Source organism: Gymnoscopelus braueri (assembly GCF_963280865.1).
Source record: "Gymnoscopelus braueri genome assembly, chromosome: 23".
NCBI classification, from domain to species: Eukaryota; Metazoa; Chordata; class Actinopteri; order Myctophiformes; family Myctophidae; genus Gymnoscopelus; species Gymnoscopelus braueri.
In genome coordinates this window covers 19,103,505-19,131,017 of record NC_137625.1, presented here as the reverse complement: position 1 = coordinate 19,131,017, position 27,513 = coordinate 19,103,505, and the positions used below count along the sequence as shown (strand labels likewise).

Below are 27,513 nucleotides of genomic sequence, written 5' to 3'. Positions count from 1 at the left end.
TCTGGAGCTCAAGGATATAGATACCTGAGACTCTGCAAAGGCCAGCTTATCCAGCCCGTTGGTATACCTCCTCTTAGCTTTCATGACCGTGTCTCGTTTCTGGGTGAGGAGCAGGCGGAAAGCAGCGATCAGCTCCAGGTAGGAGGTGGGCGTCACGTAGTTATGGCGGCTCAGTTCTGACAGGAACCTGCCAATCAAAACATAGCTTCGTTAAGGGCATAGGATTGCAATGCCTTCCGAAGGGTGGCGTATAAAGCAGTGGTTCTCAAAGTGGGGTCCATGAGGAGGATTCCAGGGGGGTCCGCAGCTAAATGTGTTAATATGATATCAAAATCAGTTAAACTACTTGAACCCAATTTTTTTCTTTCTTTTTTCCCCCCAAGATTTTTTAGAAAATATCAGATCTACAAGCTCACAACGTGTCGTGAGCTTGTAGATCTGGTATTACTATTTTCAAAGAATCTTGTAAAAAAACAAGGAAGAATCTTGAATATTTTTTAAACAATTTTTAACCTCACAAATCTTGTATGGGGGTCCCTGACACAAAATATTTTTTCAGTCTGTGGCATATTAATTTGGGTGGTCCTTGACATGAAAAAAGTTGGAGAGCCACTGGTATAAGGAAGTGAATGTCATGCCTCTGTGACAGCTCTTTGGCAGAGGTGTGGAATGTCTTGCAGATGGGGACAATCTCCTGCCGCTCGTGTTGGCTCATCTCCAGCGGTTCCAGGAAGGAGTTCGCCACCCGCTCCAGAGCTTCTTCTGGCCATGGCTGCCATGACAGGATGAGAGCAGAAGAACATCAGCACTGCATACGGGTGCCTAACTAGCCTTGACGACCTTGCAGGCTTATGCAAAGGTTAAAATGTCATTTAAATAGCATGTTATGTAGTTAACATGCTATTGAAATGACATTTTAGAGAGCTTGTAGAGAGCTTGTAGATCTGAGGTATTGTAGACAGATGCCAGGTTCATTTGAAGACCTGGCATCCTATGGTTTGTATAGTTTCAATGTACAGATGTTTTTTATTTTATATTATACTGTTTTTTAGACTGATGATAGGTTTTTGGTTTACCTATGATCCTAGATGACTATTTCTATGCATTTGATGTATTACCTCATGTTTACCTTGCTTACTGTAGGTTGCTCTGGATTAAAGTGTAAATTGTTTAATACACCTGTCAGCATTTATTTATTTCATTTATTATTTTTCAATTCAAATTAAATGAATAAGATTGTTGTGCCAATTTCACCACTTTCAACTTGGCCTCACTATTTTGGTCATTATTGTCCAACAATGTCCAGCATTTTTCAACATTTATTTGGGGCACCGCAGTAGGCTCACCTGGTAAAGCACATACCATTAAGGTTCCGTAACACCCTGCGGTCTGTTATTTTTGAATGGCAGAGACATACAGTACAAACTACTTTCTATTCACTAACATTTTCAAGATTCAGCCTATAGCTATTGTGGAGCCTTTCATGATCAACAATTGTGTTCAGTGCCATGCAAGTGCAAATATGTTATTCCTGCAGGCAAAATGCACAGTACATAAGATCCTTCTATTCGGTGTACCTGGAACCAGTCGATGGTGCAGCAGTTGATGAGAGATGGAAACTGGCGCAGTCGGTTTCGGAAGGCATCTCCAATAGGACTAAAGGCCACCACGATGTGCAGGTTCTCCCTACAGCGTGTCACGAAGAACGCAAACAACGCCAGAGGGCTGAGCTCCACTGTCTTGTTACCGGCTTGGGCGATAGGCCGGACTGTCTGGGGAGAGAGAGGGAGCAAAGTGAAGACATTAAAGAAGAAACAAATGCACCTGGGGCCGGGGGCACACACAATCCCTTCTCGCACCAACACATCATCACTGTCGGGGTGGAACCTTAGAGCCGTTTCACACTCAGGTCCCGGGTGCGCACTCCAGACCGCTTGGCTAGTGTGAATGTAGCGAATCGACCCGCGAAACGGGTAACCGTTCCGTTCCCGAAACCACCTCGGGAGGCAGTTTCGGATCCGAATCATGCGTTTTCGGGTACGGTAGCTGCAATGTGAAAGCAAGCGTACCGTTAGACGGAAGTGGCCCGCTATTTGGAATAGGTGACGGTATATAAACTCGACAAAAACAGCCAACAAAAACACGTCGCAGATCAATCCACAGGGGTTCAACCATGGCCGTAACATATCCACACCAAGCAGTAGCACAGCAGAGCAGTGCTCTCTGTAGGCTGGAATCCAACCGTTGCGGCATCCATCCGTTGGATGCCGCATGTGTTGGACGCCTGTATGTTGGAGAAAAGAAAAAAGACACACCGACATTCCATAGGCTAAATCAATGCATTTTGTGATCGCATCGCACAACTAATAGCCTACTAAAACTAACGGGGAATACCAGAAAATAATAATATTTTGACATACGGGAGAAACGGTTGGTGCGGATATTTAAATTGGATCTCTACTACATATCTTTGCTGTTAGGAAGAAACCCTGTATCCCATATTGCAACTTTTAATGCTTTTTCATCATAAATGAATGCCCTATTGTCATACAGTGTCACACAAAAGTAGCAAAAATAGCCAAGCTACAAGCTGAAAATGCGGTGCAATGCGACACATTGAGCTTGTTGATCCACTATTTTTGATATTACAATATAGAGCAGATAACCACACTGATCTTGCAAAATATAATTTTTATTTTAAATATGAACAAAGGCAGGAGATGCACGTCCCCACAGTTCTTTTTTACACACAGTGCTGGACCCACAAATCATAAATAAATAAAAATAAAAAGGTGAGTCTGCACATAAACTGCTCTAGTCTTTTTAAATTATAACCAAAGCTCTAAAGTTAACGTTTCTCCCATGTAGGGCTAATAAATTAATACATAAAATAAGGAGACTCTTTTTAAATAACCAAAAGTGAACTTTCTCTTATTATTATTATTACTTTAGAGACTATGGCAAGCGCGATCCTATCGCACACCTTCCTACATGACCAGCTATGGCTTTGCAGTCCAGAGGATGAGATTAAACAACAGACAGGCAGCGTTGCGGAATGCGTTTGTGTCAACTGTACTTGTACTTTTCTTCATAGAGAAAAAGAAGAGCACAGGGCGCATATATATATATATATATATATATATATATATATATCATTCAGTCGTAGTTGTATGGAGTTACATTTGTGTCTTTATTAACCAAACAAAAGAAAAACATTTGAGAGAGAAAAAATATAAACAGAGCAAAGAATAGTTTTGAAAGAAAACGAATTAAAACAGCAAGCAAAAAATAATAATTTGTAAGCAAAGGAAATTATATAAACAGAACAAAAAATATTTTTAATTAAAACAAATTAAAAACGCAATCAAAAAAATATATTTGCAAGCAAAAAAATATAAGATTTGAAAGAAAAAATAAATAATTGAGAACAAAACTTTAAAAATTCAAGAGTAAAAAAAGAAGGAAAAACGGTTTAAACTACATAAAACAAAATACTTAGTAAAATGTTTGGGTAATAAAATGTGTTGTGCTAAATAAAATGTTTTTAATGTTTTTTTTCCTCATTTGCGAATGAAAGTTGTTTTTTCTGATTGCAAAATGCCTTCTCTCTCAAAACCTATGTCTTTGGTCTCGATTTTTTTTTTCTCTCTCTTGGATTTGTTTGTGTGAGGGGTTAAAGTTCAGAAGGCGGGTCCTACGCTGATAGATGTAAGACACCTCTCCATTGGTCACTTGGAGTCTGAGTGACAGCTCCCCCTTCCTTATGTAGCTTGTTGAATGCAGGGATGGAGGTGTGTTACGGCCAGCATGGTTTTTTGATTATTATTATTATTAGCAGTTTGCAAAAAAAACTAAAAAACATGAAAGTATAATGCAAGGTCAGCTAAGAGTATTTAAAACCTAAGAAAGATGACTTGTTTCCATTGGGGTCCTTTGTACTCAATTCATAGAGACATTTAATGACAGACAGATATACACTACTATGCAAAACATCACACAAAAACAAAAAAAATATGTACAGTAAACAGTTTGAGTAAACAGATTGATGGAATACTTTATTAACAGTAGGATACAGAGGTACAATTGTAACAATGATTGTTATAAGGATAACACAAAAAGGCTTGTTTCCATTGTGGTCCTCTGGGACTGAGGTCAGAGCTCCATTCCAGCTCTGGACGCTACACTATTCGTTACAATATTGAGCATTTTAGGCTATTAGCAATTCAGATGATTCCCTAATGTTAGGTTTCTGTTCTACTACAGTTTGTGATCTGTATTTAAAATTGTTGTATTGTTGTTACTGTTATAGTAGGCCAGTGGTTCCCAAACTTGGGATCGGGACCCTCAGAGGGGGTCCCCAGATTAGCTTAATGGGCAACATTGTTTTCTCTCTCAACAGTAAACAAACCAACCTATACAGTATAAGTGTATACAGGGTAACACATTTCTAAAGTGACAATTTAATGACTTTTAAGACCTTTTTAAGGCATTGTGCGCTTGTAGTTCGGCTATTTTCACAATATTTATCTGTGGAACCGAGTCAAACTAAATCTAATGCCTGGGTCAGGGTGGGTGGTCCCCACTTCAAGTATGATTATTTTGGGGGGTCCCCAGTTCAAATATGATTATTTTAGGGATTCACAGCCTCGGAACCCTTTGAAATTATAAAATAAAGCTACATTATTTTATGTTATATTCGTTATTCTAATTAAGGCAAGGCTGAAGTGACTGGCCTATTGGCCAGGCCCATTCCAGATAGACTGCTTTGGAAACGTTTCGTCTGATAGTGTGCTTCAGGCTGTGAATCCCTAAAATAATCATATTTGAACTGGGGACCCCCCAAAATAATCATACTTGAACTGGGGACCACCCACCCTGACAAGCATTTAGTTTGACTCGGTTCCACAGATAAATATTGTGAAAATAGCCGAACTACAAGCGCACAATGCCTTAAAAAGGTCTTAAAAGTCATTAAATTGTCACTTTAGAAATGTGTTACCCTGTATACACTTATACTGTATAGGTTGGTTTGTTTATTGTTGAGAGAGAAACCAATGTTGCCCATTAAGCTAATCTGGGGACCCCCTCTGAGGGTCCCGATCCCAAGTTTGGGAACCACTGGCCTACTATAACAGTAACAACAATACAACAATTTTAAATACAGATCACAAACTGTAGTAGAACAGAAACCTAACATTAGGGAATCATCTGAATTGCTAATAGCCTAAAATGCTCAATATTGTAACGAATAGTGTAGCGTCCAGAGCTGGAATGGAGCTCTGACCTCAGTCCCAGAGGACCACAATGGAAACGAGCCTTTTTGTGTTATCCTTATAACAATCATTGTACAATTGTACCTCTGTATCTGTACCTACTGTTAATAAAGTATTCCATCAATCTGTTTACTCAAACTGTTTACTGTACATATTTTTTTTGTTTTTGTTTTTTATGATGTTTTGCATAGTAGTGTATATCTGTCTGTCATTAAATGTCTCTATGAATTGAGTACAAAGGACCCCAATGGAAACAAGTCATCTTTCTTGGGTTTTAAATACTCTTAGCTGACCTTGCATTATACTTTCATGTTTTTTAGTTTTTTTTTGCAAACTGCTAATAATTCAATCAATCAAAAAACCATGCTGGCCGTAACACACCTCCATCCCTGCATTCAACAAGCTACATAAGGAAGGGGGAGCTGGCACTCAGATTCCAAGTGACCAATGGAGAGGTGTCTTACATCTATCAGCGTAGGACCCGCCTTCTGAACTTTAACCCCTACACAAACAAATCCAAGAGAGAGAAAAAAAAATCGAGACCAAAGACATAGGTTTTGAGAGAGAAGGCATTTTGCAATCAGAAAAAACAACTTTCATTCGCAAATGAGGAAAAAAAACATTAAAAACATTTTATTTCCCAAACATTTTACTAAGTATTTTGTTTTATGTAGTTTAAACAGTTTTTCCTTATTTCTTTACTCTTGAATTTTAAAAGTTTTGTTCTCAATTATTTTTTATTTTCTTTCAAGTCTTATATTTTTTTGCTTCCAAATATATTTTTTTGATTGCGTTTTTAATTTGTTTTAATTAAAAATATGTTTTTGTTCTGTTTATATAATTTCCTTTGCTTACAAATTATTATTTTTCGCTTGCTGTTTTAATTTGTTTTCATTCAAAACTATTCTTTGCTCTGTTTATATTTTTTCTCTCTCAAATGTTTTTCTTTTGTTTGGTTAATAAAGACACAAATGTAACTCCATATAGTTGCCTTTTCATTTTGTACTTAAGCTGTCGTGAAAGTTTATAATATTTAGAGAAATTTAAAGTTTCAAATGCAAAAGTAGTAGTAGTTGTGAAGGTTAGCAAACTGTACATTTAGACTGAATGTTTCCTGTATCCTCATCTTGCGCTAATGCACACAAGTGTTTCACCAGGTTTTGAAACCCTATATTAATGCGAGCCCAGCACAAACATTGTCGCATAGTTGATGACGTCTGTGTCCACAGAAGAAACACTATGTGCATGCCGCCACCTATAGGATCGGGGGTATATATGCATGTGTTCTCTGGCGCGATTGCATCTTGGCCAATGTGAATGCAGGCCAGCATTCGAACTGGGAAACGTTTTCAATGAAAACGGATCCAGTGTGAAACCGCCCTTATATGTACAAAAACATTTATTTTCAGGAAATGGAAAAAAGAACCAGAGTTCCAATAGAGCCAATTGTAGATGTTATTCAGTCACAAGCTCTTGTTAATACTTTACATTATAAAATCCATACACAGACTTAACCACTTTCACTTTCCAAATTGTTCATGAACAGCATAAAATAGGCGATCTACAAGCTCACAGCGCATCGTGAGTACAAATGCCTTGCCTTGCCTTGCATATAATGCACTGTACAGTAAAAGTACCTCTATGATCTCCTGCTTCTCGTCCGGAGGGAACAGGTTAGGGACCTCTCCTGTATTCAACACACTGTCCACATCTTCTAGAAACGCTTCCTCTTTGATTTGAGCATCAGTTAACAGGAACACTGTCTTCTGACCTTTCACTCCAGCGTTCCTCAGCAGCAGCTGCAGTATAAGGATGAGCGTGGAGAGACAGGTTATTGTTGGAAAACTAGTGCTGCAGCTACGTATCTTCCATTATTCTATCGAATCGAATCAACCTAAAATGAATTATAATTGTTTTTTTTAATAATCGACTACATTGATTGATTGGTCTGATTAAAGGTAGGGTAAGTGATATTTGTTTGTTAAAATAAGTGTTAAATAGCTCCATATTCTTTAGTAAGCAGAAAATGCATTTTCACAGGTCGGGATACCTATTTTATCCAATCAGGAGAGAGAACTCACACAGAATACAGATAAAACAAGTGAAATTGGAAGTGATTACACAAAGAAATGATCAGATAAAAAAAGTAAAAAGCTGATAAATGGGTACTCTTTCCTATGAGTACTATCAGAATATAGTGCTTAAACATTTTAACAAAAAACCTTTTGCTTTTTATCAAAGAAATATCACTTACCCTACCTTTAACCACTTAAGCCCTATTTTATATTTTGTCATACAATGGTGTCATGCAAACATACTGTAACAAAAACAGAACATCTACAAGCTCACAACGATTCGGGATGCGATGCTTTGTGAGCTTGTAGAACTTCTATTTTTGGTATTTTTTTAAAGAAATGATTTTATTATTTTTTTTTATTATGAAATCAATTAAATCGGTAAGTTCGATTAACTGTTGCACCCCACGCACCAGACGAGTTCACAAAATGTTCCACAGCGCACAAGTCCCACGGGAGGAGATCAATAATGTCTGGCGAGGTTGCATCTACAATATCAAACATTATGGGACAAAGAAGTGTCTCCCGAGTCTGTGGAGGCCACCTACCTTGAGGTCATCCCTCCATTCGTTCATGCCATAGCTCCTGGTGATCTCTGGTTGGAACATGGTCATGTGAGCCATGGACGTCGCCAGGCGGGTGATGGACTGGCGCCCGCTGCCTCCCACCCCCACCAACAGGGCATTGCCCCCCACCTGCTTCAACACACGGCTGATGCGGGACAGATGCTCCAGCACGTAGCTACAGTGCAACACAAGAGATACAATTCAATCCATAGGTAATCGAATACCTTTTAAATATCATAATATGACTTGTTTTAGATGCTAGAATGTTATGTAAGGATCACGTACAGATAGCAGTGGTTCTCAAACCTTTCCTTGTCAAATACCCCTAAATTTGCATGTATGTAGCCGTGAGGGGGTTCATTTTGCAATTATCACCAGCTCACTAACCATATTATCATTGCACTTATTACATGGATACTGTACTTCTGGAAAAAAATCTACAACTTCCCACAAAATACAAGCTTCTGTCTCCATAGCAAACGTAAACAGGGGCAGAACAGCGGTCTGTTATAAAAAAAATAACAGACCGCTGAATGCTTCGACTGTCCAACCAGAATCAAAGCCATGTAATAACATACCAATGTAACATTCTGATACTTAAACCACTTACCGGAAGATGACGAGGTTCATGCGATTCTTATGAGTCTGATTGTATTCACCCAGACAGAACTCTGCCACCTCGCCAAAGCTTTCTATGGACGGCACCTCAGCATAGAGGCGATGGTCAGCCTCCACGTCCGGTTTCATGTAGTCCCCGAACATAAGATCACGCATGTCTCCCTCAACCAGCTGTGAATGGGAACATTTGAATAATACACTTTATTGAAGCAATAGACAGAACATGAGAGGGAGTATGTTATGGTGAATAACATCACGGCTGTGGTTGGAGATCATCAAAGCCATGATCTTGTTCAAAACACAACCCCAAGTGTTCTATTTGCTTTTACGCAACAATTTGTACTGAAATACTGTGTCAAGGTTTGATGTTGAGAGTTTTATGAGAATGTACTAGCAAATAACACTGGCCTCGGCCAATCATTGCATGATCAGAACCAACTGTTGTGTACCTTCTGATTTATAATTTTGTATTCAGCTGGAATTTGTGCTCTATGTTGCCAATGAGGTAGTTGAAACCTGAAATCTCTGTTAAAAGTGGTTCCATACCATGTACATTAATGTCAACTTACTTTAGTGTCTTGTTTCAAGTGATCAAACACCTGGTCAAAGTTCTCCTTGAAGTGGTCTCTGAGAATGTCCTTCATCAGCTGGTACAACCAGGCCCGATCTTTGTCGTCTACCAGGCGATCATAGAAGACGCGGAACACCTCGTGGACAAACAGGCGGATCATCCCGCGCTTGTCGTCCAGAGACTCCTTCTTCAGCAACAGGCAGCCGCGGATGACGCGGGAGAAGTCCCGCAGGTTGAAGGTGTAGTGAGACTTGGCTGGAGTAGGAAGCAGGTTCTCCATGGCTTTCTTGTACACCTTGGGGGATAAGAAAGCATATTAACGGAGAAATACATCAAATATATGACGGAGAAAAGTGATGTTTTTTGAAGGCTTTCATGCAGTTGAAAATAAATTAAATCCGCACACCAGTTTGTGCTCCCATTTGCAAGTTTTAATGGTTTAACGTTTCGAGCCACCAGGCTCTTGAAGGTCTGAGGAAGAGCCTGGTGGCTCGAAACGTTAAACCATTAACACTTGTAAATGGGGGCATATCCTGGTGTGCGTTTTTCATTCATTTTCAACTGATCCAGCACCCAGCCTAGTAAGTCTGGGATGTGTGTATTTTTCAGCTTTTCCTCAATATGAGGGCTTTCACACATGGAGAAATACGCCTCATCGTTCATGGGCCGTCACTGTGTGTCTTTTGAGAACTCACTTCCATAGTAGCAGCTACAATTTGCTTGCCGACGGTGAAGCACTCAGGAGGGAAATGATTGTTCCGGAAGTAGAAGTCCACCATGTTGGAGAAGATGCGCACCATGGTGTCGTCGCTGAAGGCGTTGATGCTGCAGATGTTGAAGTGACGCAGGAAGCGAGGTGTCACAGCGTTCCTCCCGCCACCAGGGGTCCCCATGGCTGAGATGAGCTGCAGGTCCACCAGGGTGATCTTGGAGGTGTCCTTCAGGTCATACCTATGGTACCAGAGATCAAGAGGAAAACAAATCTGACTGTATATGTGATAGACATTGTATGCACACACACTGATGCACTCCTGGTGTGTATAAGGACCTTCATTTTGCTACCTCTGGCAACTTTGTTACCATTTGTACACTCTCAAGAGTTAGAATTAGTTGACTTATAAAATGAGCTTGTAGTGGAGACTCAGAGCTCATACCTACCAGTTTCCATGGTCTAAGTACTGTCGAAGCAGCTCGATGGGGGGCTGTGCCCCAAACTGCTCCGGAGCGGGCATGTTCATGTCATCCACAAATATTACGCACTTTTTTCCCATAGGAGGCCCAAACACGCCCTTCCTCCTCTTATCGAGCCTGGACATGATGATGCTCTGGAAGAGGTGATAATAAATGTAAAGAAAGAGTGGGGTGAAATGAATACAATTGCAAAACCTACTTTATGACTTTATTGTCCTATCACTTTCCATTACGTTCTGTGTGGTTTGAATGTAAACAGCACGAGGTACAGTCAGACATTTGAGCTAAAAGGATAACACAAAAAAGTCCTGAGGACTTGTTTCCATTGTGGTCCTCCGTATTAAATCCATCAACATAGCATAAAAATAACACCAAAATACAATATCATCAACAAATACAAAACACTATATGTACAAAGTAGAAAAAGGAAAAAAGGAAAATGTTGGTTGGTGAGAGCTCGCTCTCAAAGGTGCAGAGAAATCTCCACCAGACTATGTGAAACATGCTAAAAGGTGTTGTTTTGCATAGGCTAAAGGAGATATTACAGTGCAAAGAGAGCGAGCTCTCACCACACAGAACGCAATGGGATGTGTTTTGTCGGATTTTCACATGTCTGCTACGTTAATATTGTCAAAGTTTCCCTTTAACATGAACCCTGGGCATTGTTGAGACGCCTTATGTTCTTGTAGATCGGCTATTTTCGGCTAAATTATGGTGTAGAGGGAAAAAGTAGATCAACGAAGTATATATAGGGAATAAGTGGTAAAAAAAATAGAGTAAAAAAAAACTCTAATCATGTGGATCTCAGGATCCACATGGGAATTACACGGCTCCAATGGGGATCACGAACTTCATGTGACCAGACTGTGTCGTCTATGACATATCTATGACATATGACCGAAATTAGGGCAATCAGAGCCCCATTGACTTCCATTATTAAATTTAAGTATTTCAAAAATACACACTTCATGTCATACTGTAGATGGCTAGCCTCTTGCAGAGCCAGACCATTAAAAAAAGTATTGCTAAATGCTGACCTGGCTCTGGTTGCCACTGGTGCGGGCTGAGAAATTGACGAAGAATGGCAGAAAGCGCTCCTTGTCTAGGTTGTTCATCATCTTCTCCTTGACATACACAGACTTTCCAGTCCCGGTTGGGCCCACAAACAAGAGAGGTCTAAGCAAAGACACACAGAGAATGTTCAGCAATACATGCAATTTTACATACTATGGGATGATAATAAGCTTGTGGTTAAACAGGTTGTGTTTAACCAAGATATGCCACATAGTAGGGGCATAAATCAAATGGGTAACACACTGTGAGAGAGAAAAAGAAATGATTGTGTAGAACGACAAACGTTTCAATCATTTTTAATGCAGTAGAGCCCAACCGATATATCAGGTTTGCCGATAAATAGCTTGAAACCGAATAGAACAGGGCGCCACTTCTCCATTGAACTCAATGGACGCGGTTCTATTCGGTCCATGTTCTTTTTCGTTCGCCCTATTATGGATGGTGTCCACGCGCCCCTGGTGTCCCTGGTTGAAATAGCAGATACTGTCTACAAGCTCACAATGCATAGTGATCCGATGTGTTGTGAACATGTAGAATTACTATTGTTGCATTTCTTTGAATAGGGCTTAAATGGTTATAATAAAATGAAACAAAACCAAAGAGATCTGCTGGCTGTATCCGCATCACTCAGTACATGAACAGAATACTAACACTCCATAGGTGATACAGAGGTCCATGATGTATGTGTAGCGCACAGTGTCTATGGTGGGAACAATGATGTCTTCTACTTTGGTCTTCTTGTGTCCCAGGCTGACGTTCTTGATGGCCTCGTTCCAGTGCACCCAGTGGCCTTTCCCTTTAAACTGGATAACAGATAAGACATTACAATGAGCTGTTTTAGTTTTTCTTCGTTTAACCACTTTAACCCCACGTCCCTTTTTTGGCCATGTCATTACAGGCGGAAATCGCTAAAAAAAAGTTTTAAATTCCGATTTTATTTATTTATTTTCAAACATTTCTGAACTCTTTGGAAAATAGGGCTTAAGCATTTAAAACAATTACAATTCAGAGACATCCTTGTGTAGTACCTCATAAGAGTAGTCATAAACGAGGCCTCTTTCGTCCATGGGACATTCCCATTTGCCCACAGAGGCAGGGATGGTATGGCCGTCTGTCTTCCCTGAAACCATCTTCCTGAGGAAGCCATCAAACCTGTCCCTGCTGTCCGCATCGCAGCTTCCTCCCACAGACCATACCAGGGAAAAGGCAAAGGCTGCCTACAGTAAAAGCACAAAACGATGGGGAGGGGAGGTTTCGCATTGATGCTAAAACCCTATTAGACACATGAACCCTAGGGTCCCTATTCTGGGCACGAACATTTGCAGAAAATAGCAGATATTCAAGCACTGCACGACATATTGTGAGCTTGTAGATTGGCTATTTTCTGCTAAGATTTGGTGAGGGAAAAAGGAGGGAACAAGGCACATATAAGCTCACACGAGTGGGAGGTCTCAGCTTTTGCTCCTAGGAAAAAAGGTTGGGAACCACCGGTAATAGTGGATTGTGTTATTCCAGACTTTGTCCATTACCATTATCCAGGTGCGAATATTTTGGTGTCCAGGACTGTCCTTCACAGGTTCAGTGAGCAGCATCTCAAACAGACGACACAGAGACACCACAGTGTTGCCGTTACTGGTGGAAACCACTTCCTGTAAAGGACAAATCCGTTGAGAACGTGAGAAAAGCTGTGCACGTTTCACACGGCTGGCTTTACATGGTGAAACTCTCATGCAGCTACTGTAGTCGCAGGCTGCAGATTGATTGCGTTAAATATTATTTCCATGCAATTCGACAGTTACACGAAACAACAAACAGATCATCAAAGTCACAGTTTATTCCACTATAGCTAGATTTGTATTTGTGTTTGTATTTCTTTTAGTCTGTTGTATTGTTTTCTCTACATAATTTGTTTTGCTTGTATAAATTTGGCTACTTTGGTTCATCATATATATCGGAAAATAGAGAGAGTACACTAATGCTTGTGGAAAGAAAATGTGTGCTAGATGCAAGTCCTACCATGAATGCTCCAGATGTTTTTGTGGGGAATGTTGTGGGATATAACAGGGCTCTTACCCTGCAGTGTTTGCGCAGCATCCTGTGGGCTGGTGGCAGGAGCCAGTGGAAGAGGTCCCACAGCAGGGAGATGTGGTCCGGGCTCTGAAGGACCTCTGGCAGGGTCTTCATCCAGGACGTTACCAAGGGCTCCCATCCCAGCTGAGATGGCTCCATGTAGATCATCCCACAACGACTCACTGTAGCAGGCTGAAATAGCAGGTCAAAACCCTCTCATACTGTATATTGTCACTGTCAGGCAGAAACCTTGGATCACCATATATCAACTTTTCATGCAACGTGCCGAATCGTATTCTTCGATTAAATCAATTGGTTGGATTAACTGTCGCTTGACTTACTGAGGCCTGTGACAGATCCATGGCTTCGAAGATCAGACTCATCTGACTGGACATCTGAATGATCTCACCGCTCATCAGGCACAGCTGTGTGTGGAGGGATAGTAGAGTAAAGTAAGTGCAAAACGTCAATGACTGTGTCTAAAATTCTTGTAGCATTGTATAGGTTGCATCGAGTGATTATTCTGTTGATTACCTTTTCGATCAATTGAATGTTCAAGAAACAGTATAGCAATAAATCGATTAACCACTTTTTATACTTTGTCAACGGTGTCGTGTGGAAATTGCAAAAACAATTGCCGATCTACAAGCTCTCAATGCGTCCCACCACGATGCGTTGTGAGCTTGAAAGATTTTGATCATTGATCAGATCATTTTTAAAATATCTTCACTTCACATGCCCAAAATATGGATAAATTATATAAAAATGATCAATTAATTGAAATTTTTATAATCGATTCAATCAATTACTTCCATTAACTGTTGCATCGCTACAGCATTGAGGTATTTACTTTCTTGTTGTCATCCAGCACAGTGTTCATGCTCTCGATCCACAAGGTGTCGACGGGTCCGTCAAACACCACCCATTTACGCTCCGGGGTCTCCGCCGACGCAAACTCACGAAACGTGTTGGCCACGATCCCATCTGCCCACTGAACATGAAGAAAAGAACGAGCAGAGAGGAAACGTGATGTCATACGGGACAGTGATTTGGATCACAACCTCCATGCACACGATTTCACTAAAACATTGAGCTGATGGAGCCTGCTTGCTTGCTCAGGGGATAAATTGAATCTTGACCATCAGGTCAAAATTCGTTTCAGATCCTGTGTCTAGGTGAGATATGAACTTTGACACGATCTAAATGTCTCAATAGAAGAGCAGGGAGACAAAATACAACCACCAATTGTATCAGTTATATTGTATTAACATACTAAAGGTGCTGTAAGTGATATATTTTGGTTAATAGAAATGTTTTTGTTAAGAAGTTAAAGCTCTATATTCTGAGAGTAATCATTACTAGAGTCTTGCTATATTGAAGGGGTTTTCCATTCTCTCCAGCTCTTTAATAAACAGATTTATTTTTTCATGTGGGTTGCCAATTTAATCCAATATGGAGAGAGCACATTTACCAGCTTCGATTTTTTAATGTTCCAGTTAAAATTGCGTCTGCTCACTTCTTTGTGTCATCACTTCCAATTTCACCTGTTTATCCTGTATCCATGAGTTCTCTCTTCTGATTGGCTAAAATTGCTATTCCAACCTGAAAATGTATTTTCTGTTTACTTAAGAGGTAGAGAAATGGAGAGACCCCTGTAACTGAACAAGCACTATAATATTTACTCTGGCTCTGCTGTGAAAAGGGTTTATTATTGGATATTTGTAGGTGGTGTTGTCCCACCTCATGAGAGACTGGGTCATACTGTCCAAAGAGCTGTCCCATGGTGATAGACTTGGGGTTGACTGTCCGGTAGACGACCCTCTCTTCCTCATTGTAGCCTCTCTGGTTCATGAGAGTCAGAGTGTCAGCCAGCACATGCAGGACTTGGGTCTTCCCAGCGAAGGGCTCCCCCACCAGCATAAACCTGACATGCAAAAAAACATCATCACATGACATGTGGGAATTTGGAATGTATCGACAAACCTGCTTTATTATTTTTCTCCACTTGTATTATGTCATGTGGTGGAGGAATAGTACAGTACATTTTATGATGCCCTAATCATGGAGATAGGCACCCTACTACTGCCCTGTGTGCACTAGGCTTTATGTTTATCTGGCTGACTGCTGTTCACCATGGAGAGCAATGCAGATACACATTCAGCATATAACTTCATCTCATGGAGTTAGTAGCTCCATTTTTCCTTTATAACAGCAGAGCAGATCAGACACGTCATCTCAGATATAAGTGGAATGTTTTCAGCCCGCATGCCTGATTTTACTATATCTGATCCAAAATGTATTTATTTAAAAGTTGCTTAAACATTTTGAAATTATGTGGATCCCAGGATCCACATAGAAGCGGAATGGCTCCTATATGGATCTCAGACTTCATGTGGCCAGCCTCAGCCTGTGACGTCAGTCATCGATGACATCAGTTATTTATGAATTTGGAAATTTGGCCAAGGTTTCTGCGGAATCAGCCCTATTAACTTATTATAAAATGATTAAGTGTTTTTAACGTTTTAATGTTTTTAAACAACAAAAGCCTACTGGCAGCATGCATACTAAGTTAGGTGCTGATCAGTGAGTTTGTGAGATTATTTCCAGACAGACACGCACACAGTCCCTCTCATAGATGGCTAATCTCTTGCACAGCCACGCAGTAAAAAAGGTCCAGTTTAAGGTGAATGAAGAAGAAAAAGTGCTTTGAAGTGAAGTATAATGTACTGTAGCATACCCGTGCCTGACTATCATCATCTCATACGTCTGGATCATCTTCTCTAGGAAGACCTGTGTTGGCTGTATGTTGGTCTTTTGACAGCACTCCACAGCAGCCTCCAGAAACAGCTGCAAAAGAGACAATGGCGCAACGAATGAAAACGTGCAGTGTAACTACACTACTACAAGGTATTGTGCTAATGCACCACGTGAAAACAAAAGTATAAACAAACCTTATAATCAGCCGCTGGAAGGGAGATGGCGGGAAAAAGATCGCTGGTGATTCCATTGAACAGTGGAATGTCATGGGAGAGGAACTTGGGCTCATTCACATCTTTGATCGACCTCAGGACCTGGATGTCATGAGAGTAAACGTGTGAAAACATCACAAACAGACAACCATAGATGAGGTTAGCAATCCAGGCATATCCAAAGACTTACATGCAATCATCATTTCAGCACACATACTGTACCAGGATATCTTCATTCTCATCAGGGAATTTGAGCTTGAGGTTTCCCGCAGCCACAAGCACAGCTTTGACGGCCCTCATGCCATAGTCGTAGTGGAACTGAGAGGACAGCTGTTCTGAACACAGCCTGTAGGTCATCACTATCTTCACCGACAGGGGTTTGGCATTAAGGAACCCATAGGAATACAGAGAGATCTCCGCTATCAGGGCATAGTTAGGGACCATCATAGCCACTGTTCTGAATAGCACCTGCAGGGAAACATCAGAGATAAACAAGATATCGGTGCTGTAAATTAACAGCACAGCTTGTATTTCTGTGATCGGCAATTATTGCATAATCGCCTGATCGCAATTATTTGAAATTATTGAAATTATTTAGCCTAACCAGAAGAATAGTATAAAAACAGCAGGATGGAATTAACAGAAGTCTTATAGGCCTATTTCCTATTATTTCCACATCATGTCCACGCACGTATATAACCACTTTAAATCTGCCGTCCCTATTTGGGGCATTTAGGGCATTCATTTAAAATAATAAAGTCATTAATGTTCTGAAATTATCCCAAATAGCAAAAATAGCAGACATGCAAGCTCACAATGCGATGTGACACATTTGTGAGCTTGTAGATCAGCAATTTACACAATTCTTTGAACGTTTATGAAATTATTAAGTACATGGCCTATTTTGGTCATACATACCACCAGTACATTATTTATTTTGATTATTGGTACCAGTCATTGTCAGTAATTGCTTTGTATATTTCAGTAATAGGCTTTGTATATTTAAATGCCCTGTGCAATTTTTGTTCTCAAATATATATACAGGTATATATATTTTACGTGTCAATGTTCAATGCCGCAAACACAGTTAAATCGTGAATCGCAATTATTTGTATGACAATTAATCGTCTGCTAAAATGTCTGGATCGTGCCAGTCCTATATAGCCAACAACAACCGAATGTCTGATAAACTGCTGGTCCAAGAAAGCAGAAAGACCTTAAGGTTGTCCGGGAGTTCGGAGCGTCCTGCGTAGCCAGGGTTCATTGTGATGGACACAAAGCAGTTGGGGTTGAGCTTGAGCCTGGTCCCTTCAAAGTCAAAGTATTCCAACTTCTGCTCAATGGCTCTCTGGATGCAGAGCACCTGCTGGGCCACCACGGACAGCACCTCCAGCTCGATGCGGTTGAACTCGTCAAAACACGCCCACGCACCTGATGATGCCAGGCCTTTGAAAAACTGCAATGAGACGGCACGTGAAAATAACGGGTCACCCAAACATTATATTTGAGAGTATGAAGAACTCTGAGCAAGCTGCTGTGCTAAACCGACATGACATGATGAAAGTTATTTGTTCAACCTGACCTCCACTTTCCTAGTTGTTAGATGTGTTTTAAACACTTTCCAAGGGCCGTCTAATATGTCCCCATCAGATTGTATTTGACATACATGTAGCAATGCTTCCGGTATGTGAAAAATCTGGCATTTGAAAAATAGTGGCAGTATAATTTCCACAATGCACAGCGTGAACAGTCAGAGCCGATAAGGTCAAAATATATTAAAAGAGAGTGAGAAGGTTATGTTTAGGTAACAAACTAATACAATAAAAAGTCTAGGCATTATGTTAAATATTGGTTATGTTTAGGCATGGTTTGGTGTGGTTGGTCTGGGACTGCATTGATTTAACCAATGATGAGATTGCATGACCTGTCCTCAAACTCCTGTATTCTGAGCTTTTAGAAATTGGGAACCTGTACTGATTCTGGAGCCATATCCTATCCTTTACAGCAGGGGTCTTCAATGGTTTTCACCCAATGGACCCCCCCCCACTACATATTGTATAAAATTGTGTTGCTCAACAATAGATAGAACAATAGATTTCATAGATAGCTTCATAGACTTGTTTGACAACGCTGTCATCGGTGTATGTTGGATTCATCTTAATGTGTATTTTCAAATATTTAACCACTTCAACCCTCAAAACTACACCAAACCTCTAGTTCTCCTCAGAACAGGGATGCTAGGGTTCAGTCCTATCACACAAAGATTTGACGGACTCCCTGTAGTAACTCTGAGGAACGCCTAGGGGTCCCGGACCCCCTGTTGAATACCTCTGCTGCACAGTAAGAAACTATAACCAGATTGCATAATAGAATTTTACACTCACCTTCCCCATTGCGAGATAGTCGAGTCCATCAGAACAGTTGAATACCACACACTGCACAGCCAGGGCTTTGGCCAGATCCTTGGTGGTCTCAGTCTTCCCTGTGCCAGCTGGACCCTCAGGCGCACCACCCAAACTCAGGTAGAAAGCTCCGATCTAAGACACAGGTCAGGAAGTGGAGTATGATGACCAGGCATTATTGGATCATGGTCAACTTTAGTCCAGTATAATCATTTGGTGTATTTGTCTAACTTGGGCGACGATCGTTGGGAACGGTTATGTAATTCCTGTTGTGTCAGACACACTCTGTGTATTTATAGATAGATGACTTACAAGGGTTCGGTAGCATCGGTCAGTGAGCGGGGTGATAACCAGGCGGGTTGAGTTGCCCAGATACTCATAGGCGTACTTGACATCGCAGTTGATGATGCGAACACGCACGTTTTCATTGGTCCAGTAGTAACGAAGCTGAGCTAGCCACTGGAAGTCTGATTCGTGCGATACACCTGAAAAGGGTATAATTATATTACATTTTTTATTTCACCTTTATTTGACTAGGGAATGACCAATTTTCTTCCTGAAATAAAACATTACATTATAAACTAGGCAACCAAGAGGTGTGCATAGCTGAGTAGCATGGCTCATCACTAACCTTGATGTTTGACCACCAAATTGAACCATTTGTCAGATAGCGAGTTAGAGATAAACAAGACCAGGAGACCTGGTTCTGCCAGACCCAGAATAAATTCCTAGTACTTTATAAGGACTTTGTATGACGGACTTCGTATGACGTGTCAGCCTGTGTCCCTTTTATGCCCATGTATGGAGAAGAAAGGGTCCCTTTTATACAGCCGGTCTTTTTTCGCCCATGTATGGACGAAAGGGGGCAGAGCCTCATGTAGGCCGACCCTCTGGGTCTGGCAAAAATATGCAGTTTGGTGGCCTTGTGTTGTGATTTGATTATGATATAGAGTATTGATTCTTTAGAGTAACATTAGGCACACAGACAGTCAGCGTCATTGCAATAGTACAATCACTTCATAACAAAACACGTTGCCATATGTTAAATAATACTATAGTGTACCTTTCTCGCTTAGTTCCATAACCACATCTCTGGCATGGACGTCGATGGTCACCAATGCCCCCAGTGTAATCCGGGTTTGTTTGGGTAGTTTTCCTCTCACCAGCTCCACAATGTTTTTCAGCTGATTCTGCAGTTGCTCGTAATATCTCTTTAAACCCTGCATGAAACAAAGAAACAATTTTGCTCATTTCAACTTTGCTCTATTTTTAGCAAGCAAGCTAAAAATGGACTTTTCATTAACATTCATTTTATCTCTCACACAACAAAAATATGGATAATTATGGACGTAAGCAAAGCATGAAAACCTACACCAGCTCCTGCTTTGATGGCTTCATGTACTTCCAGCGTCCAGAAGATCTGAGAGGTGCAGAGCACCACCTGTCCAGGCCACTCCTTTACCCACTGGCTACGCGGAGTCTCACAGTAAGCCTACCAAAACAACCAAATCTCATCGAAATCTTAAGATGTATGAAAAGTTCCAACTTGAATTTGTCTTTGGTGATGCATCACAAACTATCCAGATATTCAAACAGATTTATAATAGACACATTTTCATACAAACAATGGATTCATTCACAATGGATTCATACAAATGGACCGTTATAGGATATAAACATACTGACAGTGGTTTTGTACATGGTGAGGGCCTAATGAACTGTGTGTTGTTGTACGGATAGAGGGCAGGGGATCTCACCACTTTGGAGCGAGCAACCACATCTCTGACACTTCGAATCATCACATCCTCCACCTGCACCAGCCACTTCTCCACAGCTCCCCTTGCCTCTGAGGTGGAGATCAACTGGATGAGTTCAACACGCTCCCCTTCACTGCTGTACATGGCCTGGACAGGGAGTGGAATAATGTGTAATACAGCCTATCGATCATGGCGTCATGCACTGACAACATCAAGTAAGCCTAACTTGCCTGGATATCCAGGTCAGGCAAAAAGTCAAGCTTGGAGATGCCTTCAAAGCACTTCTTCAGATGGGGCTGCACGCGCAGTGGATCCTTGGTCTCAGATAGAATCTCCAGCATCTCGTCGTTGGAAAGAAAGAAGAACCTGTCAGGAATAGTGGAAGAGAGGAGAGGGGAAGTCTGAATTAAATCAACAAAAGCTACAGGACAAAGAATACACATTAGAATAGTATTTGATCCTACCGAGGGAAGAAGAGACGTTTATTCTCCAAGTACACGTTCAGTCCCTTCATGATCTGATCCAGAAGATTGTTGGAGTCTTGGAGTTTTAAAAGCAGGTCAGGCAGTGAGGTGGCTGAGAGAATCTACCATAGCAACACATTTGAACACATCAAGCAGTGAGGTGACTGAACAACACATCTACATTATGTACCATTCAGATATATAGCAAGATGGGGTCTAATTACTGTGTGGCTTCATGTGGATCTCAGACTTCATGTAGAAGCCAGTTATCTATGACGTATCTATGACTTATGATCCCACATTTGGGCAAGGTTTCAGCTTGATTCGACCGGAGTTCAGTATCGATGGCGTCATCATATACGCCATCGTATATGCGTCATCACAATTCCAAAGGATAGTTTCACTGATATCAAGCTTCTCCAGCTACCTTGGGCTCCTTGACGCAGTGCTTCATAACCTCTCTCCAGTGTTTGTCCACGGCTTGAAAGAGGCGTCCCTCCTCTGGCATCTGCTGCATGATGTCCTCAGAGGAGAAGATGGGCTCCAAGTAGAGCCACTGGGCCTGCACCTTCAGCCACTCCTCTGTGGTGTCCTGGATACGGATGAGACGCTCCTCCCATAGCTGAGGCACACACACAGAGTGTTGCAGAGTCGGTTAACCACGTATGCCCTATATACTTTGTAGTACGACGAATAGCGGAAACAGCCGATCTACAAGCTAACAACACGTAGATTGTCTATTTACGCTATTTTGGAAAGTTTTACATTTGTTGACTTTTTTAAATCAATCAATCAATCAATCCATCCATCCATCCATCCATCCATCCATCCATCCATCCATCAATCAGTCCGTCCGTCCGTCCGTCCGTCCATCTGTCCATTCCTCTATCCATCCCATCATCTACTTTCCCCAGATTCTTTCTCCGTCCATAATTGTTGCCCCATTCTGCTGTCTGTGACTCTGTATATTAACCTGAAGCCTGGGTTACTGAAACCCTTACAGTGCCCACCTTGATCTCATTCTCAAAGGGCTTGATGTAGGGCGACCCCCTCATGGTCTGCGTCTTGATGATCTGATCATCCAACATGGTCTGAACCTCATCCACGGCGGTGAGAATGGACACCCCAGTTTCTCTGTACGGGTGGTGGCGGAACGAGACACTGTCCCACACCTCCACCATAGTCTTCATGTAGTTCTCCAGAGAAAACTCCTGCATTGAGAGACACACAGTGTGAACAGACAGCATTCAGCACTCACTTAATTTGGTGGAAGAAGTACTAATTTGTTTTTACTCAAGTAAAAGATAGCAATAGCACAATGTAGAAATACAAAATGTGCTTGAGTAAAAGTATCAAAATATACTTACCAAAAATAAAAGTACTCAACATGCAGAAATGGACATACTCCATACTTTAGCACTTTGAGGTTTGTTTCAAATGTAAAGTGCAATACAAATAAAATGTATTATTATTATTATTATTATTACTCAAGTAAAGTAAAAGTACACAATAGGAAAGCACTGGAGCATCTGTTAAATGCCTTTTTTATTTATAAGGTGCTAGATACCAGGACTAACGTTTTGATGCCAGGAGCATCTTCTTCAGAGTAAATGTACTTAGTTACGTAGTTACTTTCCACCACTGTATAAATGAACAAAGAAAAGATTGCAGGAAGAAAAGAAAGCATTTCTGGTGGTCTCACTTTACTAGCAGAGGTGCTGATGGTTTCAAATCGTTCCAGGTAAGGAGACAGGTCTTGTTTGAGGACTTTGCGCAGCGTGGTGCCAGAGTCTGGCGTGAGGTCATGCCCTGCTATCTCTGACATTTGGTCCCAGTGGCGAGCTCTGATACCTGGGTTACACAGGATGGACACCAGGGGGATGTACTCCTGTTGACAAAACCAACAAAATCACAACCAATGCATAATAATAATAATTAGTTGATCAGAGTCCCCCAGGGGTCTATATTTTCTCTTTGTAGAAAATACTGCAGCCAATCTACAAGCTCACAAGTGTACTTATAGAGCTAATATTTTCTGCTATTTTCAGAAAATGTTCGCCCAACAATAGGGATGCTAGGGTTCATTCATGTGGTTAAGTATAATGGATCCTTTTCTGAGACATATTGGCAGTGATTCCCATCCATTTAAAGAACCCTGTATGCATTAGGCTACGGGCCTAATCTATCTCTTGGTCCTCAATATACACTGTGTTAATTTAATACAGCGAGTGTACAAATGGGTCTATTTGGTTCCATTTGTGCACTCAGTTACAAACCCCAAAGGGTCCACTACAGAATCAAATCAATGACATTGTAAGCTCTTCTTACAAGAACATTTGTAATGCCACTCTATTGCAAATTCAAACATAAAAACTCAGGACACGATGTATTTATTTTAAGTTGAAATAGATCAATAAAATATTAATTAAATGTGGTTCCAAACTATTACTCATTTCGCTGGGGACCCCCTGGAACCCCCTCAAGGACCCCACATTGAGAACAAAAAAGCATTATTACAATTAATAGTGAGTACATTTGAGTTAAGAGCAAAGATATTGACCCACCCTCCTGATTGTAACGTAAGAGCAAAATGGCCACAATATGATCTATTAGGCTGAACTAATAGCTACCTTGAACTCTTTGATCTGCTCCACAACCTTGGAGCACATCAGTGTGGTGGGACTGTCCTGCTGGCCGGGATCCTCTCCCTTCCGCCGTGTCACACTCTCCTTCTCCTGCCCCGCCTTCTTCTGCTTCTGCTGGAAGAACTTCAGCGTCTTGTAGGTCTCCCTGAAGAAGTCGTTGACCTCTTCTTCCATGCGTTCACCATTTAGGCCCAGGAAGGAACCGTCCGTCCATCTGCGCAAAGATGATCAGCGTGGGGCCGCAACTATTGGTTAATATTGTCTTAGCAATTATGTTATTTATTCATTTTTTTTAATAACCGAGAAGCACAATTTCTTTTGATAATTACTTATTTTTTTTAAGTAATAAATAACAGTGTAATTTTTTTTTAAATAATCGACTATATTGATTAGCCTTATTTAATACTTGTCATACACCAGTGTCACACAAAAATAGAGAAAATGGATTAGCAACTATTCTTGAAAGAAAAAAGCTATGTTCTAAAATGTTAGCCTCAAATCGATTATCTTTATTAAAATCGAATAGCGATTATTTTTTTAATAATTGATTAAATTGATTAGTTTGATTAACTGTTGCACCCCTAGATCAGAGCAGGATTTCAAACAAACGGTGAAGTGGAATACAAAATGAAGTCCAAGTCAAACCTCCTCTCGGTGCGCTGCCATTTCAGCACCAGTCCAAAGAACTTCTGGTAAGGTTCAATGCTTTCTTTGATGACCTCCACCTCAGGGTAACATGTTAATTCCCACTTGAAGAGGGCCTCTTCTTTGTTTATGAAGACGATGGCCTCTTCCAAATCCTGCAGCTTTTTTTGCACCGTCCTCATGTCTGTCACATACTGCCCAAAAACAAGAAGTGTAAACACACAGAGCAGAGTAGGAAAAATAAACCTTTTTAGATAAGCTTCAAATTAAATTAACCAAAGGTGCTAGTTTAGTTAAGCTCAAAGACAGGTTAAATCATCTGAACCTATAGTTTGGCCATAAGTTCAAATTAAAATGAATATACCTACAAAGATCTGTTTTTAATGCTACTGTACCGATCAAAATGGAAATAAAAGATTGATTGACCATATTATCCTTGATAGTTCTTGACCATAGAATTCATTTCATTTCCCCCCTTTTTAAACCTTTGATTATTGGATTTTGACAGAAGCATTCATTGCATACATATCAACAACATATATCATTGCATTGCCTCATATATAACCCAATTAAGAAAAAGTTACATGACAAGTTAGTTTTTGATTCCCCCCCCAAATGAAAACACAAAGGACAAGTCTTATAGAATTCATATTTCTGATGAGTACCTACTGTTAAAGGTTACTTTTCTTAGATAACCATAACATGCTGTTCTATAGCAGCGTATCTATAGATGTTTCCAGATTATGGTTTTAAATTCAAAAGACATTCGTTTGACCATGTGCACTTGCGACTGCACAGCACAGTACCTGCTGCATCTTGTCAAGCTCTGAGCATCCTGCAAACTCCTCCATCCTGCGCCCCAGCTTCTCCAGCTCCATTGTCAACCTTTCCTTTCTTCCCAGAAGCTCCTGTTCCGCTTTGTGTGTAGCATTCTCCATCAGCTGGGGAGAGAGTAAATAAGTAATTAAGAAAGAAAATGGTGGTTATGTCGGTCGGTTGGTCAGTTGGTTGGTCTGATCATCCGTCACTATATTTGTAAGCAGATCGGAGTGTAGATCTCCGCCAGGCCAGGTTGCCTACCCAGGGCTACAGAATTTGATGCTGGAGCAAAGCCACACCATGAAATACAATGCAATGTCAGTGCAAATAAACGGTTTTCATCTTGACAAGAGTGTCAGTCTGACTGAACTGTACCTTATCATTGAGCTCAAAGACAGGAAGGATGTTTTGCGGCCAGAGAAGGACAGTGGAATTCAGCTCCAAATCCTCTGAGTTAAAGATGTGCACGTCCAGGAGATAGTTCAATGTGTGATTGGCTTCCTGTCAGAAGATAACAAAGTTGGTTGAGCATATCCCAGGAATCTATATGAATCATACATGGATGTATTTGTTAAGGATACACAGTATAATACTAGTGTTCATTTAACTATAATAGAGTGTACGCACCGTTATCTCGTGATTTAGCTCTGCAATACCCTTTGTCTTTGAGTGACTGATGTAAGCAATCATCTCAGCCATGCCCTCTGTGTTCTCTGGGACAAGAAGAGCTTTCTCTTTGATGCTTTCAAATTCACGGCAGATCCTTTGAGGACACACACATACACATACATATTATACATTCAGCATGAATCATATTTCAGGGGAGAATACGTTGTGTGCAAAGAGGAGGCATGTGACTGACTGAAGATTGTGCTGTCGGTGGTCGGTGACCAGCTTCTCCAAAAGAATTTGGGCAAACTTCTTGGCTTTGTTGGCCAGCCCTTGGTTCAGCTCCTCACAGTGCAGGTGGACCATTGTAAAGTGGGCCATAACTGGGAGGCTGATAACTTCCCTGGCTAGCACACGAAACTCCTCCACACGCTAGGAGAAACATTCACAATCACATTTACATTTACAAACACTGAGGGTACAGTCATGAGCAACAATGCAAACTAGGGATGGCCAAATGGAGACATTTTATTAACCGATTACCGTTAGGCCTTAATGATTAATTAATCGATAACCGTTTTTTTTAATGGCCAAAATACATTTTATTTCAAAGGGCCAAGTCTACACAGTTTGTTTTGTGTCTCCAGCAGAGTTTCTAGTGTCTCTATCGCTCTCTGGAAGAGGTTGCACATGAACTCTGCAGCCGCACTGAGGCGCTCCAACACAAACAATACCAATACAAAGACGAGGAAGAAGAAGAATAAAGTGGAAGTTACGTGTGGTTGCAGGTGTAGACTTGGCCTAAAAACATTTTTGGCCCTTTTTTTTTACGATTCATTTTAATCGTTAGTATTAATCGGTTGGCGATTTAACGGCGGTTAACGGTTATCGGTTGGCCATCCCTAATGCAAACAAGCCACCTCCAATTATAGTATAATAATAATAACATCCTGTTAAGATATATAACTTACAATACAGGATATACATATTATGATGGCACTTTTATTCCCTGCAAAGACATAAACAATCGGATGCATCCGTTAACGCTTGGGCAAAGCAATTAGTGTCAGGATCAAGCATTTGACTGACAAGGCTTATGTGAAATGCCCTGTTTAAAGTGGAAAATATACGAGTATATGATTTACTGCTCGACAACCTGCTTGAATATACTGTAAAACATTATACCTCAGTGTACTCAATAAATGAATGTTCCTCTTCCATGAACTTCTCCACTTGAGCCTGGGCTCTTCCATTGACCAGCCAGTCATAGTTGTCAACTGCAGACATAAAACAGGCAATTAGTACACAGTAAAATCCTCAGTTTTAGGAACTAAATGGACCTGGTGTCTGAATACAGTATACAGGTGTTTGTGTGTCTCTGTATTCTCCCCTTTGTCTGATGAAGAGCTAATGCTTGAAACGTTACAAGTGGTGTTGCTACGGATGTATTTTCTAGTAGTGTGTAGTAGACTTTACTTTTGAACTTAACATAGAACGCCACAAAATACCTTTTGGAATATTTAACTTTAATTTGATTATGGAAGTCAAAAGAAGCTTGGATTGTCCAAATTTGAGCACAAACGAGTGTGTATACTACATCATTGCTGACGTCTTTGGCTGAACTCCAAAAATGAAGTCATACGTGAGAGATATGTCATAGATGACTGGCATCACAGACTGGCCACGTGAAGTCTGAGATCCACATGAATATATATATTTTTTCATAGTGTATTTATTTATTTATTTTCTGTCTGTCAGGCACCTA

General features: G+C 40.8%; 1 protein-coding gene across 1 annotated transcript in view; it reads right to left on the bottom strand.

Annotated features, from left to right (window-relative positions):
• Positions 1-27,513, bottom strand: part of dnah12 (dynein, axonemal, heavy chain 12) — a gene marked incomplete at its 5' end in the record, with an annotated part of 44,028 nt that overhangs the window by 13,551 nt on the left and 2,964 nt on the right. Inside the window, 38 exons of the mRNA XM_080421135.1 lie at positions 25-187; positions 639-772; positions 1,578-1,772; positions 6,911-7,072; positions 7,897-8,089; positions 8,525-8,703; positions 9,102-9,398; positions 9,799-10,054; positions 10,262-10,428; positions 11,332-11,470; positions 12,020-12,171; positions 12,397-12,585; positions 12,898-13,017; positions 13,442-13,630; positions 13,780-13,863; positions 14,289-14,429; positions 15,179-15,362; positions 16,176-16,285; positions 16,390-16,509; positions 16,630-16,875; positions 17,624-17,863; positions 18,792-18,944; positions 19,122-19,294; positions 19,873-20,029; positions 20,182-20,301; positions 20,567-20,713; positions 20,797-20,932; positions 21,031-21,152; positions 21,458-21,652; positions 22,041-22,241; positions 22,733-22,918; positions 23,661-23,889; positions 24,321-24,514; positions 25,127-25,261; positions 25,515-25,640; positions 25,767-25,902; positions 26,002-26,180; positions 26,934-27,025. Coding sequence (XP_080277261.1) covers positions 25-187; positions 639-772; positions 1,578-1,772; positions 6,911-7,072; positions 7,897-8,089; positions 8,525-8,703; positions 9,102-9,398; positions 9,799-10,054; positions 10,262-10,428; positions 11,332-11,470; positions 12,020-12,171; positions 12,397-12,585; positions 12,898-13,017; positions 13,442-13,630; positions 13,780-13,863; positions 14,289-14,429; positions 15,179-15,362; positions 16,176-16,285; positions 16,390-16,509; positions 16,630-16,875; positions 17,624-17,863; positions 18,792-18,944; positions 19,122-19,294; positions 19,873-20,029; positions 20,182-20,301; positions 20,567-20,713; positions 20,797-20,932; positions 21,031-21,152; positions 21,458-21,652; positions 22,041-22,241; positions 22,733-22,918; positions 23,661-23,889; positions 24,321-24,514; positions 25,127-25,261; positions 25,515-25,640; positions 25,767-25,902; positions 26,002-26,180; positions 26,934-27,025 — 6,341 coding nt within the window. The remainder of the gene's footprint in view (positions 1-24; positions 188-638; positions 773-1,577; positions 1,773-6,910; positions 7,073-7,896; positions 8,090-8,524; positions 8,704-9,101; positions 9,399-9,798; positions 10,055-10,261; positions 10,429-11,331; positions 11,471-12,019; positions 12,172-12,396; positions 12,586-12,897; positions 13,018-13,441; positions 13,631-13,779; positions 13,864-14,288; positions 14,430-15,178; positions 15,363-16,175; positions 16,286-16,389; positions 16,510-16,629; positions 16,876-17,623; positions 17,864-18,791; positions 18,945-19,121; positions 19,295-19,872; positions 20,030-20,181; positions 20,302-20,566; positions 20,714-20,796; positions 20,933-21,030; positions 21,153-21,457; positions 21,653-22,040; positions 22,242-22,732; positions 22,919-23,660; positions 23,890-24,320; positions 24,515-25,126; positions 25,262-25,514; positions 25,641-25,766; positions 25,903-26,001; positions 26,181-26,933; positions 27,026-27,513) is intronic.